The sequence below is a fragment of the Eucyclogobius newberryi genome, unplaced genomic scaffold, assembly GCF_026437365.1.
Source record: "Eucyclogobius newberryi isolate DKJ021-1_F unplaced genomic scaffold, fEucNew1.0.hap1 SCAF_7, whole genome shotgun sequence".
In the NCBI taxonomy this organism is placed as follows: Eukaryota; Metazoa; Chordata; class Actinopteri; order Gobiiformes; family Gobiidae; genus Eucyclogobius; species Eucyclogobius newberryi.
In genome coordinates this window covers 25345320-25367880 of record NW_027316389.1, presented here as the reverse complement: position 1 = coordinate 25367880, position 22561 = coordinate 25345320, and the positions used below count along the sequence as shown (strand labels likewise).

General features: G+C 40.4%; 1 protein-coding gene across 1 annotated transcript in view; it reads left to right on the top strand.

The window, feature by feature from the left end:
• Positions 1–22561, top strand: part of LOC140349059 (PDZ domain-containing RING finger protein 4-like) — a 74798-nt gene that overhangs the window by 26054 nt on the left and 26183 nt on the right. The window contains exon 2 of the mRNA XM_072435270.1: positions 21264–21517. Coding sequence (XP_072291371.1) covers positions 21264–21517 — 254 coding nt within the window. The remainder of the gene's footprint in view (positions 1–21263; positions 21518–22561) is intronic.

Below are 22561 nucleotides of genomic sequence, written 5' to 3'. Positions count from 1 at the left end.
ATTATTTATTACTGTTAACACTCCAACCATCTTGCCTCTATAAACATTTCTCATTATATACAGTACATGCCATCAATCAGACTTTGAATAATTACTATATTCTCTGACTGACAGATGCAGGTAAACTGAAGTAGCTCATTTTTCTTGCATTCTTCTAGCCGTGGCTCAGCAGGAAGCTCGGAATAGCTTCCAATTTCCTCTACTTCCTTTTGTTTACGGCGTGGAAGGGACCTAACATGAAGTGCGTCTCTCGTGGAGCCAGGGCAGGCCGTAGACCCTCCGACTGTGTCTAAGTGCTCAGCGGGACCCTGGAGTGGATTGATTACACCAGCGATCAGTCTTAGGAGATAATGTCCCTCTTTTTTAATCATGCATTGTGCCACTGCTCCGTACTAGGAAAAGATTATCATCAGCAGCTTCATCACTGTCTCATTGGGAATGCCGCGCCTAATTGGACCAACTCTGCTCTTTTAACTCCAGATGACTCCTGGGCTTATTTACCTCCGTCCTTTAGCTCACAAACACTTGGGTTATTTGAGTTTTTCCGTAGCTGAACTATATATAACTATAAATGGATGGATAATGTTCTCAATTGATAATATAAAAATGATTTGATTTCCATTTCCATTTCATGGCAAGTAAAGTCTGTCAGTGATAGTGATGGAGAAGGTTTTTTGGATTGTGTTTGACGCAAAACAAACAAAAAAAGACTAACATGCAAATAGGCCTATGTAATCAGGATTCAAATGTTTATGTCACTGTTGATTATTATTTTGAAAATGTCAAATTTGATAAAAAAAAAAAATATATATATATATATATATATATATATATATATATATATATATACGATTATTTTCTATATATTGACTGAACAAGATTTTTGTTTTCTTGAACATAAACAATACTTTAACTGTTGCCATTCAATACAAGAAAAGTCACATTTATTCTTCTAAAGTCTGATCCAAACCCCATGCTTTTACTGGCAGAGGATTGGCTTTAGACTTCTCGATTAAAGACAAAAAGTTGATTATTCACAATTAAAAGTGACTGGAACTCAATTTCAATTCATATCGGATTAATTGCACTAAAATTGCATTAAAAATGATAAAATCCTGCCTCTGTCTCAGGGGCGTGTTGAGTATTGTTCTGACCATTATCATTATTTACTCCGTGTGACTTCTTGAAATGGCCCTTTACAAAGGAAAGCGGTGGCTGTGTGTAGCATGTAGCAGTGATCCCTGTGGTGCTGAGTACAGCCGTCTGCTCCAGAGTCAATAACACTATATTTATTCACAAGGCACCTGAAACGCCAGTGTTTAGCGTGACAACATCTAATACACTATACCTTCCAGACATACTTCCTCTTGCTTTGCTGAAACATTTCCATGGATAAATTAAGATTCAAAGATGAGTTGGTTGCACAGGAAGCTCCATTCAGAGTTCAGTGCACCGTGCCGCAGGCTAGCATTCATAATCCAATTCTTTTGTTCTCTTTGACATTGGCAGAATTGACCAGACTTGCTTGGTGTTAGTCGACAAGGCATTTTGCCACTCTCATGTCAAGCCCTTTGCGACGGTAGACATTTGTAAAAGAGCAATGTCTTCATTTGCCTCATAAAAGAAACTGCAGCCTGAGGCAAAATACAAACTGAACTGTGTGGGTTACATTTCTATTACGGCTCCACAATAAATTGCAAGTTTGTTTATGCTATCAGCGGCTGCTATGATGACTGGAACAAGAAATGTGTTAATGTTACTGAGATTAGTTTTACTCTTTGGTCATAAAATGCTTTGATCTTGATTTATGTTCAATAATCTGAACATATTTGTACAGAAGTTTTCCCTCTAAAATTACTTCTGATCTTTTTTATCTACCTGGGGTTGTGTCAGGAGCCACATAGAGTAAAGATGCACAGATAGACAAATAGTGTTGGATAAATAGTTCCTGGATAGCTTATCAGTTTGGTAAAATGCTGTTTTAAAAAGGACTTTTTACTGAATGCCTCATCACGTTTGCACAACTCAAATGAGTCAAAACACAGGTATATGTAATATGTAATTTCAATTCAGTCTATAGTCGTGTAAGCCCTCATTCGTCCAGCAGTGATTCATTGAAGAAAATGACTGAAAATTACTTTCAGATGGAAGTCAAAATGTATGTTTTGAATCATTATCCAAAAGACTACCTTTGAAACAGTTTTTTACGGTTCAATCTATACTCCAAAAAAAGTCAACCTATTGGTAAAGTGTTTTTTTATCTGGTTGATTCTGTCACATCAACTTTACTTATTCAGAAAGTATGAATTTATAAAACTGGTCAAATACTAAAGAATGGTATTCTATTAGACAAAGTGAAAGAAAGTCCATTTCACTCTTGTTTAGTACCGTATTTTCTGGAGTATAAGTCGCACCTTTTTTCATAGTTTTGGCCGGGGTGCGACTTATACATATATTTATACTTATATACTTATACTTATACTCCGGAGCGACTTATATGTGATATTATTTGTTATTTTCACACTTGCAACCGCATTTCATACTTCTCTATTATGCATTTTTTGGCTGGTGCGACTTACAGTTTGGGAAATACAGTAATGATCGTTAATAATAATCAAATCACAATGGCTCTTCTCACAATAATAACAACACTAATACAAGCACAACATAATTCTTGCATATTGCGTGTTTTCCCCTAGTTTACAGTCCTATCCATTTCCTCTCACCCATCATTTTGGTTAATGACTAACAGGCAGCCCATTGGCTCACTGCAGGGGTCTGTTCTGACCTTTCCGACCTTCTCAGTTTATTATTTACACTGTCAAAACTCCACGTGACACTGGCTGACCTCCACGCTCAGCCCATAAGCAGACAGCAGCCGAGCAGCACAAACAAAGAAGGGGCAGTGGGTAAGGGAGGGGCGGGTGCCGCATGACAAGTCTTTGTTGTCAATGTGTGTGTTACATTATGTATATAAATGGTACTGATCCACTGTTAATTGCACCCGCTGTTTTATATGAGAAGAAAACAATTAAACGTGTCTAATAAGACCATTTCTTGCTTTCTGAGCTATGCCACATGTTTACATCAGTTGACTATTGTAAATAAGCTTAATACAATTACAACTTCAACACACTTTGTACTTTATCAAATACCAGCTCAATTACTGTCTCCGTCCAGGTAGTTAAATGTCTGCCGTGTCTTCTTGTATTGACTTGCTCTTTCGTTAGTTGTTGTTTGAACATTTACCTATAAAAAGAGTAAAAATAGGCTTAATTTTCCTGTGGCAAATGCACTGGCCATCCTTTGAACCCGTCCCAAGCATGGAAAAAGGGAAAGCATTTGACGTCAAACATATGCCAAATGAGTATAGGCACATCATGGCACTCGAGGAGGCAGATGATTTGCTGTGGCGTTCCAAGAAAGGACAAGCCAAGACATTTGGCACCAGTTTCACTCATGCACCATATGTTCCCACTCTTGGTTTCCATATTGTGGGTCAGGATTCAAATGTGGGTCAGAGGGAGGTCAAACCAAATGCATCTTATAAGGTGTTTTATGTACACATTTTGGATAGGCCTTACACTTATAATGGAGACCGCTGGACTAATGGTGTCTTCCTTCTGTCACCGAGTTATAACCTTGACTCCAAAACAATTTATTGCTAGTATCATTACCATCTACAAACACCAGGTTGCCAAAAGTCCAAAAAGTCATTACAGGAACGCTCAATAACCACGGTCTATTTACTACTGGCCAGAGCGTGCATCTCATTCACTATCTACACTTTTGCTCATACACCAGAACCTATCATTTACTTTGATCCATTATTGTCGAAATAAGTACCTGCAAAGTGCACCCAATGGACACTGTGGCTTATTTGTGGGCTCCATTAGCCCATTAAAAGTCCCTCCGTTGGCATTTTCATTCATCCTGCCTCCTTTCACTGTCTGGTTCCGTAACACTGGCCTGGTGATTCTCTGAAGTCAGCATATGGACGGCACCATTACTCCTTACAACATCTTTTCACACCGCTCCATTCTGCATCTCCCAATTTCCTCTCCCCCCAATACCAATTACCGGTTATCACTGAGCGCGCAGCACCTAATCTATTAGTTATTCATCCATCCAAGTGCGCCTTTTTACACTAATTTGATTTTCTCCCTCCATTTTACAGGAAAACTCACACAAAGAGGGTGAGATCTTAAAAGTTAAGCACAAAGATTAACAGTGCATCGCAAAATCTCCTTTGCAAATACACTCCGCTCGTGCCATTAACCTTGAACATGCTGATTAACTTTGCTCGTTGTTCCCAAATGAGGAAACCTGTGAATGATTTCATAATCCACCCAAAATAGGATTGAAAGATGATCCAATATGTGGATGGAAGTTAGGACAAAAATATGTTGTATTTTTTGTTGCAATGTGAAATACAACTTGATACTTTTACTTGAAATCTTGAATTACTTGAATTTTAATGCAAAATATACTCACAATGTACATACATACTGAAACTGAAAATAAACCAAAAACGTGATTATAAGAATACAATTGTGATTTGATCCTTGTGACGCTATGCTTTTTTGATGAAATTGTCATATTGTGATTCGGAGCGTTTCTGTTTAGCGACTTGAGTGACCAGCTCTTCATTTCCTATGCAGTCTGGTGCAGGGGAACTAGCATTAGTGGAAAGGAGAGCGGCGGGATCCAGGCAACCCGATGGCAACAGAATCAAACTGAAGTCAACTTTATGTAAATAAGTAACAATCTCTCGGAGGCAACTCAACAGGAGAGCGCACCCTGAGTTACAGTGAAGTGTGTATTCTCAGAAAAGTCAGATAGCTGTATGGTTACCCTTGTAAACAGTATAAGACTACCTTTATGGTCATGAATTGTGATATATATTTTTTGACATATCCCTCATCCACCTGTGATATTGTCTTACGTCTTGACTCACCTTTCTACTTCCATCTCCCTCCTGATCAACAGTGCCAAGTACTACAGGTGCTAGTATGACTTAAATGATGTCATCGTGTCCAACAGCCTTTAACCTGATTTCGATCATCTCTTCTGCCCTTTATAAAACTTGCCCTTGATCTGTTCGTGTTATGCCCTCAGACTGTATACTATAAAAACCCAGGCAGTGAATTTTACCACTGATTAAAGGGGAAGTACACATTGAACTGGTTGGGCAGTGAAGGGAGTACAGTCAGTAGAACATGGGCAGAATTAATCTACAGTTTGTATGAAGTCTGAAGAGCGCCATGTTGGACGTTTGTGATGTATAGACTAATGCAGTAGAGCTTTAGACTCTTGACATGCTGAAGTAATAGAAAGTCCATTATAATGACATATTTTATGCATTATTATACATTTGTGTAGTTGTTTAGTGGTCTCAAATTCATAATGTTTGTAACCAATTTTTTATAAACTATACTTTGGGTAATATTAAAGTAATAAGAGGCATGAGGGATTGGAACCGGCCACCTTCTGGCAGATGGATGGACTGCTCAGCCCACTGCCCCAGTAAAGTTATACAAGCAGCAGTAATGGTAAAAGTAGAAATGAAAGGAGTGAAACAAAATGTGCGGAAGTGATCGAATAAGGTTAGCAGCGGCGTGTGGGTTCTGTGCTGTGAGGGCCGCCCCGGGCCCTGTGTTTTATGTGGCTGGAGGGGTTAACACGCCCTGCACGGCTCCTGTCGACGTGATTAGGAGATTGTCAGATTTCCCCTGTGCCCCTCTCTGGCCCTCTCTTAGTTTCATGTCATTGGAGCGCTGTTCGTCCCACACACCCTGTCTGGTTGTGATTTATGAAGTCATAAGGGCTGCACCGTGGCGGACCTCGACCCAGTATTTTATCTTGACACTTATTATTGAAATGAGACATTTGGGTGTAAGGAGGGATTCGAGACGTTTTCTTACCGCCACGATGAGCCAGTCCCATCAGATCCCTACTGTCCTCTGGGAATATTCAATTCCACTTCTCCAGCCAGTGTCTCTATTGTCCCTTGAGTTTTATTTATGAAATAGCAAATTGAATTCCACATGAATAAAGGTAAAAATAACTCACTGCAGAAGCCACTCTAGACAGCCATCTCTGTTTCACGTCTGCAGTGCTAGAAATCAACTGGTAATAAAGTGGCTGTAGAGGCAGTAGAATATGAGAGCCATTTCTACAAATAATAAACAACTTAAGCAGTTTTAGCTCTTTAAAAACACTACTGTAACTAATATTGTATATGCAGTTAGATGGTGTATCTTTTAAGGTCACTATTCCCCTCATATGGAAACTTGGTACATTTTACACATAATTTAATCCTGAACAATCATTTAAACCGTTTTGACTGGTTCACTCTGGAGCGGATTGGGACGGCCCAAAATTATTAAAATTAACTGTTTATTGATGCACGGCACTCGCGTCAAGGTTGAGATTAAAGTACATTTATTGTCCCAATAGTGGGTCAAATTAGTTTGCCTTTGACCCACCCTTCAATCTTTGCTGGGGCATCTCCTCAGGGGCACAGCGCAGCACCCAGGGGCCCATTTCCTGATCTTTATGCTGGGTAACCTGGCTCACGCCAGACTGATCTGTGTCTCACTTCACAGCAGAAGAAGCTGAAAAATCTAAATTATGATAAATCCAGTATTCAGAAAGTGCCATTATGTGCATGTCTTGGAAAAACGAAATGGTCTGTATTTCTCCTAAAATAAGATGAAGCTGTTGGCGCCACGATATTTGTTTTGGTTCGAGTTGTTTTGACTTCTGCCCAAACCACAATGCTGCTCTGCGATTGGTTCCAGTCCAGTAAATGCCATGTGATTGGTCCGTTAAACCACTCAGCGGGAGCCTAACAAGATGGATGTTTTACAAAAATTGTGAGGACTACTGTAGCTGCAGGATTTTACATATGGTGCATGTTTCTTGGCTGCCCGGAGGCAACTCACCTAACACTGGGAGAAACATGCAAATTCCACACAGAGGCTCAGTGCCCTGTGCCCTGGTAGTCAAACCTGCAACCTTCTTGCTGTGAGTCTAGGGCGGCTAGCCACTCTGCCACCGTGCCGTCAAGGCCGAAACATTATATTTCCAGTGTATAATTGTCATGGAATCAGACATACACCGATGCTATTCCTTAACACATTGAGAACACAATTCAACTTAGAATATGAAACGACACAGAAAGATCAGACATTTGTGTGGCATGCATGGGAGAAAACGCGGGGACTGTGTCAGCCAGGCCGTTGTAAGGAGCCTGGCTGACCCTCCTGCGTCTCACCCCCGCGTCTCACACCCTTTTTTCCCATGCTGGTTGGTTTTATTAGATATTCTGGAATAGGCGGGTCACATTTCTCATTGGTCAGCCTCACATCAAGGCACTTGGTATTTTTCCGTAGAGATCAAGCCTTGGGTAAACATTACCCAGACTCCTCTGGGTTATCACCCCCCCTAGGGTAAACATCCTTTGGCCCATCTTTACGACCCCTTCACAAACAAATGCAGTTTGTCACACACCCGTTCTTCTCTTAGACTAATGATGCAGATAAAATATCACTATTATGCAGATAAAATACATCACAGAAATATACTCATATATTCACATTTTATCACATTTCCCTCCTGTTTATCAAAGCATTAGTCTACTGTATCATATGCCAAACACATTATTCTTTTCAGTTTTCAACATGTCTTTCATATTGGTGTTAAAATGACACTTTTACACACAAAAAGTTTATGCACATTTCTCAACATTGAACACACTCCTTTTCTCTCGTCCCACAACATTTCTACAGCATTACTGTCCTAAATTTTGAGTCAGATTGGTCAATCTCTGTAATTTGACGAACAGACAATTTATCTTGTCTATAATTTGTGCGGTGTGATGGGAAATATAGAAGTACAAGCGGAAAGCCCTTAAACCCGCTGCTCTCTGGTCAGTCAGTTTGACTCGTCAGGGACCTCTCTGGACACCCCAATAGAATCAAATACGTAGTATCAGGTGCTACTAGGACCAGATTGTCCACTAACCTCTCGACCTTGACCCTGCGGTATGGTTCTGGGTGATGCTGGTCTTTGTTATGACCATGGCTGGCCACAAAAGGGATACATAGGCACAACGTCCCACAAGTGTCCCCACACCACCATACGTCCTCTCTTGGTTCCTTAAGAGACCTCCTCCCGCTGCTCGCTTCGGTCACACCTATGACACATATGAACTGGTACATTTCCCATCTCAATTCATAATCTCATTAACATTACATGTAGTTATGTTGTAGCAGATAAAAAACTCTCTTAGTTAGTGCAAACAACTGTGGCTGTGGTGTAATATGCCATTGTGTTTCTTCAGCTTCTGTCATGTCAATTATACATTGTACATTATTACACATCATGCATTTCACAACCTTTCATGTTGATCACTTATTTTCTTCCCTCTATATTCCATTAACCGGTATACACCGTTGTGTATGTTGATCGATTGTCCTGATTGTCCCGATTGTCCCGATTGTCCCGATTGTCCCGATTGTCCCGTGCATAATACAGGTGTTCAGCACCCATATTACCGTCATCGCTGTGATGATGATAACTGTTGATTCTTTTTCCACAGAGTATGGTACTCTGCGCACCGTAGCCTCTGTCTCTCGTTCATCGTAGCAGAGTATCGTACTCTACCGTAGACTCTGGACAAAACTCATACAAACGAAGTCCTGCGTCTGCGATGTTATGGATCTGCCGCTGTGTTGTCCAGACATTTCTCTCACTTTCCCATGAGAGCACCCATGTTCTCGTCCCTCCAATGGTCGGTGTGAGGATGACACGGTGTGGCTCCGTCCACCTGGCTCGTCTTTGTAAACACCACATCTCCAACACGTTCTGCTGTGGTGATAAACAAAGTCTTTTCGACAATTCAGTGTATTTCAAACAGTTTTCTTGTTTACAATTTTTTTTTAGTAATTATTGATTCGGAATTTTTGTTTACACGTACATATCCCCCCTTTTTGAGATATGGAATTCCCATTTCTCAAACTACTACATTTAAACAAAATTCAATAATCCAGATAGTTTACAACGTTCACTAATCCAGTATGTAATCAAGGAAGAGATGGAATTGCGTCTGTCTTCCACTCCGCAATGGCACCTCTTGACCTTTCACAGTTCAGTGGTCACATCCCTGGCTGAGCCCCCCCTTACACGGCGCTGGGCTCCCACCCTGTGTGTCTGTAATCCGACACTGCCTCTGCGATCTGTAACTTGTAAATCTGTTTTACCACCATTTGTTTCAAACTCCAAATGTTTCAAACTCTAAATGTCTCAAACTCTAAAAGTCTCAATCCACGTGCGCGCGTATGTATGTGTGTGTGTGTGTGTGTGTGTGTGTGTATGTATGTGTGTGTGTGGGTGTGTGTGTGATTCAAATACATCAAACAATAATAATTATCTCAATAATTCCCCCGTTGAGCTGGCCATAAGGGTCAGTTCACAACTTAGAATTCTTCACATAATTAATAATTTCACATCTCCTCTGTTTGTGTGGCCTGCATAAAGTCACACATCTAATGTAATATGTTCTAATCTTTTATATGTGCTTCAGGTGAGTTTCAAACTCAATCTCTCACACCTGCTCATGTGCTGCTTTACAAACATTGTGTATTAGTTTGTTCTAGCAAGTCTATATGTGTATTAAAAATCAAAATGATTCTAAACCTTCCCCTTGTCCATAAGGCACATCATTTTATCAACCTGTTTTTTCCCCTTGTAATTGCCTACTTTCTTTGTCTTTCCTTTGTCTCTCATCTTTCTCTCTGTCTTCCCCTCTGTTTCCCTCTGTCTTCCTCTTGTAACGGAGGAAGACCCATTTCCAAATTTCTAAACCTGCTTTTTCTTTCTCTCTTTTCACTTACTCTTACCCTCACTTGTAACCTGCTTTTACTTTCTCTTTGCTGCTGATATAACAACAGATGCTGCATCCCCTGGGATTCCAGTTAGTTATCTTTAAAATATCCCTGTCATTCTGCTTCTAAACTCATGCATTGATTACCCATCCCCCTGTTTAGTTTTCACTATCTTCAGGTAATCTGCGGGTCTCATAAAATTTATTCTTCTGCATTACACTCCTCCCCCCGGGTCCGTCCTGACTCCGTCCTGAGTCCTGTAATGTTAAGTTCCTGTTATCACTGGTTTTCATAACTTCTATAGCGTCTAAATTTAGATGATATTGTCTTATTTAAATCTATTCAATTCTTGATTGAATCTCCACAATCCTTCAGGTAATTCCTTTAGAATGTCAAATTCTTTCGCTGTTAATGTTAACTCTTCTCCTTATTACCCATCACGTCAACCCTCCCTGAGGTGGTGTTGCTCTTAATTGTCACTGTGATACGTAAAGATAACGACATCTGCTCCATCCTGAGTCCTCTCCAGATTATTTGCCAGTCAATAGCCCCTGTTATCTCTGGCTATCTTTTATGACTTGGTGTCCTGTTGTCTTTAGTTAATGACCCATTCATGTCTTTCCAAGGAGGACATCGGACGTCACTATTTAACTTATTCCCTCACTTACGTCTACATGCAATACGAGGTTTCCTCATGATAATACAAATAAATCAGTTACTGATATAACTTTTACTATCACTTTACTTACTACTCATTCTACTCCTATGTCCAAAAACATCAGTAGTCACTCATTTAACCATATTATCACTTCCAGGCCTGTGCCTGTATTTGATCCTAAATTTAAAAACACTTCTGTCTTTTCGTCCTGTACTTTCATCTAGTCATGCATTATGGTTACATAATAAGTCCAAAAGATAATTTTGTCAAGTCCAAAAATAAAACAAAACAAAACGTGGCTTTGTTTGGTGCACACAAAAAACACGATACCGTAAAAACACAACTTTTGTCTTCTATGTCGGGGACAGGAAGTGTCCTGTCTGTGATCACATTCCCCAAAAAATTGGCCATCTATAAAAATCTGAATTCATCTTCATCTCTTATCAAGTTTAATAAAATCTTTATAATTGACTGTTGTCAATCAAACAAAACCCTTAAGTTGTTCTACAGAGCTCTCAAATACTAAAATTTAAAACCAGCTGGGTTTAGTTTTACTTATTTCATCAGTTCAGAGCGTTCTCTGAACTGCTTTCCATTCTCCTGCCTTGTTGACCCCCCTTATCTCCCCCTCTCTGCCACGTCATCTGAGCATGCTGGAAGTCTCCCTCCAAAATCCTCTTATGACTTTTCCTTTGTCTTTTTACAGTTTGGGGTGATAATTTTGGCATTATTTGGTCTCGGTCGTCTGAGAGAAATGCTACTTGCTTTACAGTCACAGTCAATGTCAAGCTTCTAGAGAAAATTCCTTATTAGATTCCTCCGGACATAAACGTGGTGTTTAAGATTCACCCGTGACTGCAAATTTTAGATCTCTCAGAATAACGCCTTGTGACCCTTGTATGATTAATTGTGATTCACACTTGTTAGTTAATCACTTTTAATCCTCATTCACACATCCACACTTCTCTCTTACTTATTTCGCTCGTGCACAGCGCTTACATTCACTCATCTTTATGTCAGTAACAACTCGGCATAAGGCTTCATTACTTGCTTTCGGTGAGAAACTTAACTCGTGGTGAGCAATTTAACTCCTTTATGTGTGAAACTTATCTTCACAAAGCTAACCAATATTTTTCTTTTTAATAAGTAAATATTAAACTCCTGTATTTTATTTAATGAGTAAATATTAAACTCCTGTATTTTTTGTCAATGAGAAATATTAAACTCCTGTATTTTTGACTGAGAAATATTAAACTCCTGTATTTTTTGACTGAGAAATATTAAACTCCTGTATTTTTTGACTGAGAAATATTAAACTCCTGTATTTTTGACTGAGAAATATCAAACTCCTGTATTTTTTGTCAAATGAGAAATATTAAACTCCTGTATTTTTGACTGAGAAATATTAAACTCCTGTATTTTTTGACTGAGAAATATTAAACTCCTCTTTATGCGAGTAACTAAACTCCTGCACAAAGCCTATGCATAAAACGTTTCATGGCTAAGTCTTTCACACACAAAATTTTGTCTGACCTTCTTTGTCGCCTGTGTTCTCCTGCTGCTTCGAAACGACGCGCTCTCCTCGCGGAGACTGAGGTGCGATGGGCGGCCACGGGAAAAGTGGACTTCTTTCAGCTGTGCACAGACTTCACCAATTCACCCGTCAATCTCCGCGAAGGGCAGCTGGTCGTCCGGCTCGATAGGACCAGAAAATGTCATGGAATCAGACATACACCGATGCTATTCCTTAACACATTGAGAACACAATTCAACTTAGAATATGAAACGACACAGAAAGATCAGACATTTGTGTGGCATGCATGGGAGAAAACGCGGGGACTGTGTCAGCCAGGCCGTTGTAAGGAGCCTGGCTGACCCTCCTGCGTCTCACCCCCGCGTCTCACACCCTTTTTTCCCATGCTGGTTGGTTTTATTAGATATTCTGGAATAGGCGGGTCACATTTCTCATTGGTCAGCCTCACATCAAGGCACTTGGTATTTTTCCGTAGAGATCAAGCCTTGGGTAAACATTACCCAGACTCCTCTGGGTTATCACCCCCCCTAGGGTAAACATCCTTTGGCCCATCTTTACGACCCCTTCACAAACAAATGCAGTTTGTCACACACCCGTTCTTCTCTTAGACTAATGATGCAGATAAAATATCACTATTATGCAGATAAAATACATCACAGAAATATACTCATATATTCACATTTTATCACAATAATGTATCTAACTATCCAAACCCAATGCATTTCACAAAGAGACGTTAAAGTTGGACTTGGTGCATAGAAGTTAAATGTATGCATAAAAAGCTGCAGATAAACTGGAAGTTGTTTCTTGTAAACTCGTCTCAGCATTGCAAACAAAGCATCGGTCAGTAAATTGAGGCATCATTGCTAACAACTCAATATAAAGCCAATCCTCATCCTCAACGTTTGCCTTGTGTTAATTAGTCCACTACTTGTAATCTACAAAAGGTTAGCTTTATTATTCCCTTCCCATTCTCTCTGTACCCCTCACATCACCCAGCCCAGTGGAGGTCCCAACACTGCGGGGTCATCTTTGGCGCTCTTAAAAGCTGAGATGAAACAGGCGTGTAATCAACATCCCTGAAGCATGCTCTCCTGCGGCTGTGTGACCTGCATGTTCCACTCTCCCTCCATCTGCCTGAATACATCAGCACAACAGGCCCTACGGGCAGCAGCAGGTGGCCACACGCTAGAGGTTTTCCCCTGTATGGAGAATTGGATTAGCACTCATGTAATCATTTGTCAATACACTCATTTTATGCTCTTTCAACTGTTGCTAAAGATCTAAATGACCTTAAACTGTTTTGCCTCTCACTCAGCTCCGATGAGAGTGAAGACCTTCCAATAACTTACTCCATAAAATCCATAAGCCAAAAAAACATCAGCATTTCATTAAGATTCAAAGTGCTACACAACAGCCATGAAGCGATGTATGCAGTTAATTTGAAGGCATAAAAAGCTAATGGACTATTAGCGCCTTCTGCCTGGGGCTGCCTTTACTCGGCGCACGAGAACTCCATCAATCACTTGTATCCGTAACTCCCGCTGCCAGCATCTGTGGAGTGAGCCGGCTGAGGGATAACGCACATGAAAAGGCTTTGACCAAAGTTGACATCAGACTGATAAACTGGCCCCTCTTTGCTCACTCTGACACTATATTCTGCCATGGGTCATTCTGAGATATTGCTTGCAGACTTTTAAAAATACAGCGCTTCTAGAGGGAAAAGTTGCAAAGCAGCTGTTTAACCTGTACATCTTTCTTAATTCATTCATCTTTTAATGGTTTATTGGTTTGTCTGGAATGTGTATGTGTGTTTCATTATGGCATGAAAGACATATACATATCACTATGGAGACAATCCCAGGTCAGATTACGTGTCAGATCTGTGGAGAAGTCGCCCTTCTCACAGTATTTGAGCAGGGAGAGCATTTTTTGAGCAATAAATCTATAGATATGGGATATATTGGTTTAAGGATTGGTATCGGCCAATATGGGATAAAATCTGCAGAAATTTGACACTTTTTCGATCAAACTAATGAGTAAAAATTGAAATAGAAGATCAATTAGGCTAATAATAATTATTACATAATAAATGGTAAATGGTCACATTTATATAGCGCTTTTCTACCGTCAAGGTACTCAAAGCGCTTTACATCAAGGAACCAGTCACCCATTCACACACACATTCACACCCCAGATATACGCAGACACTGGGGGGCAAGTTGGGTTAAGTGTCTTGCCCAAGGACACAACGGCAGTATTCACATGAGGCAGCTGCGATCGCACCGCCAACCTGCGGGCCAGTGGATCTGACCGCTCTGACTGAGCGGGGAGTCGAACCGCCGACCTTTGGATCAGAAGACGAGCACTCTACCACTGAGCTACTGCCGCCCAAATAATAATACATTATTGTGTGACCATATTATGGTCACACAATAATGCAATAATTTATATCCCTGATAAATACATTCGGTTACTTTTTTTTTGTTATATTTATTTATGTTCAAAAGCTAATTTGTGACCTTTATTTCGACTTATAATAGATTTGTGGACATTGCAATTAATTTTAAAATCAAAATATTGGTTACCGGAGCGTCCCTCATCCCTGTAAAGAAATAAATGCAAGATAGATAAGTTTAATGCCATGATGCAGAACTATCCAGGGAAAACTATATCATCTCAATGGACAAAAGCATGTGGCTGGCCCTCCACCAGGAAAGTTTCATAGTGCATCTTTATTCATTAATAATTGTCCATTTTGTTAACAATTCTTCTGTACATGGGTGATTTGGGCCATGTTAACACATTCTAAACCCACAACTTCTCCCATTAGATGCCAAATAACTTACTTAACTTCCTGGCAGATTTGCAGTGCAGCTCGGTACTAAATCTTCCCTCCACAGCCTTTAGTAGCACAAAAACTAACTTTTACCTTGTTACACCCAGCCTCCCCAAGAGTACACAACTTGTGAATTCTATCAATACCAGCCGCACATTCAAAACCAGGAGCGAAAAAGGAGGCTTGATCCCTTTCGAGTCACTCTGCTAAGCTGCTTTTGTGCGTTAGCTTTGGAGGCAAGTCTGCTGGTGGTCTCAAGGGCTTAAAGTGAAAACACACATCTCTCTCCAGGCTACAGCTGCTGCATATCCATGTGTAAACAGACAGAATATGAATCTTGGTCCAATTCCTCCATCCTCCATCTCTTTCTCTCCACATTTTGCATTTACCTTATCATTTCCTGACCCATGGGTAGAGAAAATCCACTTTTTATGAATAATTATTCTAGTGGCTACCCAGAGTAGTCAGATATTTCATGCTGACTGTGCATATGGAGCCGTGCGAGCTGTGGAGTGATCACAAAGGGATTGAACTCTACAGCTCCTAAATCATTTGTGAGATTTTGTAGTTTTGAAGTATTAGAAGAAATTCTGTGTTGAGTAAACACTAACAGGGCTGGAATAGATCCATCCATCCATCTTCTGCCGCTTTATCCGGGGCCGGGTCGCGGGGGCAGCAGTCTGAGCAGGGACTCCCATACTTCCTTCTCCCCAGACACTTCCTCTAACTCCTCCGGGGGGATCCCGAGGCGTTCCCAGGCCAGCCGAGAGACATAGTCTCTCCAGCGTGTCCTGGGTCTTCCCCGGGGCCTCTTCCCGGTGGGACATGCCTGAAACACCTCAGGAGGAGCAGCGGCTCTACTCCGAGCCCCCCCCCCCGTGTGACCGAGCTCCTCACCTTATCTCTAAGGGAGCGCCCAGCCACACGGCGGAGGAAACTCATTTCGACCGCTTGTATCCGCGATCTTGTTCTTTCGGTCACTACCCAAAGCTCATGACCATAGGTGAGGGTAGGAACGTAGACCGACCGGTAAATAGAGAGCTTTGCCTTTCGGCTCAGCTCCCTCTTTACCACAACGGTCCGATGCAGCGACTGCATCACTGCAGCCGCCGCACCGATCCGCCTGTCGATCTCACGCTCCATCCTTCCCTCACTCGTGAACAAGACCCCGAGATACTTGAACTCCTCCACTTGGGGCAAGGACACCCCACCCACCTGGAGAGGGCAAGCCACCTTTTTCCGGTTGAGAACCATGGCTTCAGATTTGGAGGTGCTGATTCTCATCCCAGCCGCTTCACACTCGGCTGCAAACCGTCCCAGTGCATGTTGCAGGTCCGGGTTTGATGGAGCCATCAGGACAACATCGTCTGCAAACAGCAGAGATGAGATCCTGTGGTCCCCAAACCGGACACCCTCCGACCCCTGACTGCGCCTAGAAATTCTGTCCATAAAAATTATGAACAGAACCGGTGACAAAGGGCAGCCCTGGCGGAGTCCAACATGCACTGGGAACAGGTCTGACTTACTGCCGGCAATGCGAACACAGCTCCTGCTCCGGTCATACAGGGACCGGACAGCCCTGAGCAAAGGGCCCCGGACCCCGTACTCCCGGAGCACCCCCCAAAGGACACCCCAAGGGACACGGTCAAAAGCCTTCTCCAGATCCACAAAGCACAGGTGGACTGGTTGGGCAAACTCCCACGAGCCCTCGAGCACCCGATGGAGGGTATAGAGCTGGTCCAGTGTTCCACGACCGGGACGAAAACCACTCTGCTCCTCCTGAATCCGAGGTTCGACTATCGGTCGGATTCTCCTCTCCAGTACCTTGGAATAGACCTTACCCGAAGAATAGATGGACGGGCTGGAATAGATGTTAGCTTTAAATATTTTATTATTCAAATTTAACTCAGTTATATTAATCCAGTATTTTCAATGTGTCTTCACCTCAAGCAATTCATTTCAACCTTTTTCTTTTATAAGTTGCCTTCACGATATAAGAGAGCTCTGTTTTACTGTGAACAAGGCTGTGCAGTTTGTTCACCATCTTTCTCCCGTTGGCTTTTACTGCCATGGAGTCCTTGAGCAAGACACTTTTCAAAGCGTGTGTGCCTGTAGTAGTCCATAAGGAATACGTTTTTAAACAGTCTCTTGATCATAGCCCAAAGCAGAGGTGGGAACTATGTATATATTTTTAAATGATAATATCGCAATTTATGTTTTGGAGAAATGCAGAATTAGTATATCAAATATAGCCTATTGTTTATAGTAAAAACTATGGTACTAGCCTTGCAAAAAACAGAAGATTAAAAAAGTAGAAGTATAAACAAACTTGTAGTCTCATCTTCCAAATAAGCATTTATTTTCTTATTTTCACATATACCATAATAATGTTGAATGCTTTGTTGGAACAAACTATTGAGATATTCATTTTGGATGTGTTTTTGTTTTTTGTTTTTGTACAATTACAATTCTGTACTTCTATTAACATCTGTTTAAGACTCAGGCCAGTAGTGTATAAAGATTTGCTAGTGTAGCATGTTCGTCTCCAGTCACATTTTAGTTTGTATTACTTTTCAAGTTAGTCTGCTCTGCACTTATCCGTTATAACAGGTGGTTAATCGAAAATGAAATAGTTATTGAGACATTTCAAAACTCTGCTGGAAGCACTTGTTCTGTTGGAAGAATCTCCGAGACTGTTCAGACAGCTGTAGCTATCCTTTCCCATCTGTCTGATCGCACTCTGAGTGTACACAACGACAAAACAAAGAAGTGCGGCAGAGGATTGAGACGGGAAGACACCATCCCCAGTTCCTTGTGCTCGAGTTAAGACTATTTAATATTCCACTGTTGATTGGTGGATTAATTGTTCCATCTGGCTGTTGTGGAAACCATTCAAATGAAAAGAAAAAAAAAAAACGACTTCCTGTGTTGATTGTTCTGTTGTTTTATTGTGGTTGAAATTGGATATAGGAGGAGTAGTGTAGATTGTAGAGGCTGTACCAATGGGATATCTGGGAAATGCGGTCATTTTTCTCTTGTCAAACACCATAGACCGCCTCGTTTGTCTCCTCCAAGTCCTTTGTTATCTGTTCCAACATGGCTGCCCAAGTGGAAGCCCTGGGAATAGGATCCTGAATTATTATCATAGTCAACCATATTTCTTAATTTCAAACGAAGTGTCTACGTTGCCGTCTAACTGTCACTGCTATTGAGCCGTCTTGTGTGCTGGGCATGGGTGAAATTGCTACACATGATAGTTTATGTGTCTTAACTTATTTTCTCTCGAGGTTGGTAGCCCTATGTTAACTAAGACAACCACCAGGAGCATCATGTCGGATAGCCAACTTTCAAAAATAGGTGAATAGACACTGCCAATATTTGTTGTGGTGCTTAATATCTGCTGACTGGCCAAAAAGCACTCCGAGCACAAAGGGGAGCGAGATGGGGGGCTAAACGGAAGCACAAAGAAAGTGTGTGTTTTTCTACAAATTGCCCCGCGGATACTCAGGAGGAGTGTTGACCCAGTTTATGTGGCGCACAGGTGATTAATGCAGCGTTGCTCTAAACAAAGGTCGCGTGAGGAGGCAAAGGAGCCGACCAGTACCAGGAGAGCTCAGGGACAAGCACGGGTTATGTGGGTTGTGTGGGTGTTGTGGTGTTATTATGACTGACAAAATAAGTAGGTTTTGTAGGGCATGTTCGTCCCGGGAGAGAGTCGATAGATGTAAAAGCAAGAAAAACTGTACTTTATTTCCATTTACACGATGTCTGCGATACAATTAATAATGCTGTTTGAATGTGGAGTGTTTTATTGTTTTTTTATGTTATGTAAGTAAAATATGCTGGGTTAGGTATTGACTAAAATGTAATCATGAGGTAATGGTTTGCTAAATGCAATCTTCAGATTTTTAACCGACATAGTATATCAGACCGATATGTGGCAGTAAAAGTATGTGGTTTGGAGAAGGGCTCAGATTTTAGAGGAATCATTTTTTGTTGTCTGTTTATTGTGTTTGCATTGTTGATGTTTCTTGACCTTCTTCGGTCACAATTATTTGTCATTAATAAGAAACAAATGAATGGAGTTGAACATTTTATTAGTCGCTGCAATAGGGCTGTAGTCTTTTAGTCACTTAAGCCCAGACCAGTTCACTGTAGGCAGCTGACATCTCCCAAACATAACAAATGTCTCTTGTCCTCTGAATTCTATTTTTCTGTAATTATTTCAACCACACTATATCACATTTTCGTGTCAATTTATGAACTGCTAGTATGTATGAATATTTATAGATACATTATGCACTTGAAATATGATATTTTGAGAAGCTTTCAGTGCTCTTGTCCATAATATTCTATATTTAAACCGATGAAAAGCGTTCCCTGATAAATAACGTTTCCTTTTTCATGTACCAGTTGTCCATCTAGAAGTTTAATGTATTTTCGCCAGCTTCCATTTTTGAATATAAATCCTCCTCTTACTTTGAGATTGTTTTTTGAACTTGTCGTCAGCAGTCAAATCAGTATGACCTCTATCAAAACACATTTAAATACAATAGTGATTGTAATTATCCACCGCCATTGCTCCTTCTCTTTGTCCTCTTGTGGTTATCGAAATCATTATCTCTTAGATTTCGAGCGTTTGGACCAAAGCGTGTTCTCTGAGGGATTCCACAGTCAGGCTTTTCTCTTTCCAAAGAAAGGCACTAAATGAAGCAATGATTTTCTCTCCATGCGCCAGCTGAATAGTGAGGAGTTTCCAATATGGGGCGAGAATCCAGTTCATTGTGTGATGATGAGGGTGAAGATGGACCCGCAGAGACTACGCTTTCATCTGGCACTCAGATAATGTCGCTTCAAAGCATGTTTTGGTCTGTGTCCAGAATTTGTAATATATTCTCGGTCCTGCTTGGGAACAAATTCAAGAGAACATTTTAATATTGCACCTTTATTGCATTTTGTTGACACTCAAGATATTTTTACCAGAAATATTGCTTGTAAATCAGTTGGATGGTGCGTTAAAGCAGAACTAAGTCATTCTGCTGCTCCCTTGTGAGCCCTTTTCTTTATCATAATAAGACCAGTAGAATTACATACAAAAACAGTTCACGTAGCTAAATAAAAAACAGGAGCCAGGGTTTCCCAGGAGAGTTGTTTTCGGGTCGATGTCAGCAAATACCCAGAAACAGCAGGGGGCAATGACGGGCACTTCTAATGCCCCAAAAATACATATTTAACCACCGCAGTGCAAGACATTTAATAAGGTGAAAATTGTACTAATTTTTGCTTTAATTTGTGTAACTTTGTGTTTTCAAAATATTGGATGGGACTTGCTTGTATTGTATATTGTCTTGGAACTTATTTGCTGAAGGGTTGTCAAACGTATCAAAAATTAGATACTAATCAATGCTAAAACTAGTATCAAAACTAGATACTCATTTCAACAGTATTCAATACTACAACAGGACCAAATTTGATGTTCCCCGAATAGTTTTAGAACGATCTTTAGCTTTATCAGAACCACATGGTGTAATACTAAACATGCATATTGGTGAGATTTTAAGCATGCATATCTGCCATGATATGCATGCTAATTTTCCCACAAATGTCAGATTTGCACAAATTAATTACCATGTGGATTTGAGGACGTTTTGGAGGCATTTGCAAGGAATGAATAATACCAATAATTCCAAGGAGGAATAATCACTTATGGCTGTAAACTAGATCAAGCTTTTTTGACCCTTGCTTTGGTCCTTGGATATACTACAAGATATAGTTAATTACTGCCGTTTTGCCAATTTGTGCTATTCTTTGGACTTTGATGAGAAGTTTAAAGTAGCACATTTGGCTGTACAGCTTACGCACTGCACTGTATTTCCACAAAAAAGACATAAAGCCCACACACACGATCGTAAAAGTCTAGAATCTAGACCAATGTTAGTTTGTGTCCTATAATAATGTAATTTCCCAACATAGTGAACTGATAAGGACCGTTTACTTAAAATGTACATGTTTAAAATCTCATAAATTTGTTTTTTCTCACAAATTAGCTACTTTCTCCAGCAAATGTGCATGTATAAAAGCATAAAAGCTCACACATTTTTTTTTTTTAATTCTAGAAAATGTTCTACTATTTTATTGCAGATTTGTGTATTCAAACTGGAGAATATGCATCCATATGCATGTACATGTTTTCCCCTTCATCCATAAGTGGCCCTAATACGCCCTTTATATTTTTCTGTTACATAAAAACACAATTAGGTTTTATTGAACCTCTTTTGATTTACACACCAGCCAAGGATCAACAGTAAACTCATTAATTCCCTTATGTCCTATTTGTTCCAGGTGAATGGGAAGGAGCTGTCCAAGTCCAGCCATGACGATGCAGTGGCTTCCTTTTGCAGTTCCCGGGAGCCTGTTGTGGTGCAGGTCATCCGCAGAACTCCGAGCGGTCGCCCCCACGGCTCGCTTCAGGAGATCCATGTGGTGGACGTGTGCACACAGACCGACATCACCTTCGAGCACATCATGGCTCTGGCCAAGCTCCGGCCCTCCACGCCCCCAGTGCCTGACGTTTGCCCCTTCCTGCTCTCAGACAGGTACTAAAGACGCAACATACCCTCTACTCATAATGACGTCTTTGACAAATTAACATTGTTTTGAAATTGTAATCTTGGCTGTCACCGGGAAAAATCTCTTCTAATTATCTCATCCTATTGCACTGTGGGAAAGTCATTTTAAGAATTATGAAAATGTTCACAGTTGGATCCTGTTCATTGTGAAAGCATTTTGGAAATGCATCTCAAATATTGTAATTTCTCAAAAATACACAACAAATACACTTTGTAACACCTAAAATTAAAAAAAAAATCTGTGTTATTGCCTTCTACTTGTCATTGGCCGTCATGTTTGATCAGTGTGTGTGCATACTATTCAATCCTTCATGTTCTGAATATATCATCTACTGTTACTTCAATATACATGATTAGATAATACAGTAAGTTGTACAGAAAAGCCCCACCTGGTAAGATCCAGTATTGATAAATGAAAATAAATTCAAAGCCATGAAGCAGAAACAAAAAGAACTTGTCTCGCATCATACGGTTAATCCATAAATATATTACTCATTACATAAATCATGCAGTAATAATCTTAACAAATACAACAGCTTTATTTTTGAAGAATGAGCTTCTCGCTGTAGTTCCTCTTCATCATTGGCAGACAGAGGACACACTGAAAGCTGCTAATAAATAACAAGACAGTGCGCTGCAAAGTGTTTCAATCATTTTGTTTACTGTAAATAATTAAAGGCATTTATAAACTACTAAATCGCAGAATGAATCCAACAGATGATTTAAAAACAAAAAAAAAACGTCCAATGCCAGTGAAATGAAAAGATAGTGCCTTTGAAAGAAGAAAAAAATGGATTAATGTTGCAGTCAAAATAGTTATAGTTATGTAGGCCACTCCCCCTTCAGTCTAATTGTATTGTCACAGTACTAAAACTTCAAGCTTGATTCAATACTAAGTATAATACTCGATATTCAATACCAAATTTGATACCACAATGATTATTAAAAATGTTCTTTCATTGGCCAAGACATTTGCAACACTAAATAATAGTACTTTAATTATTAAACACT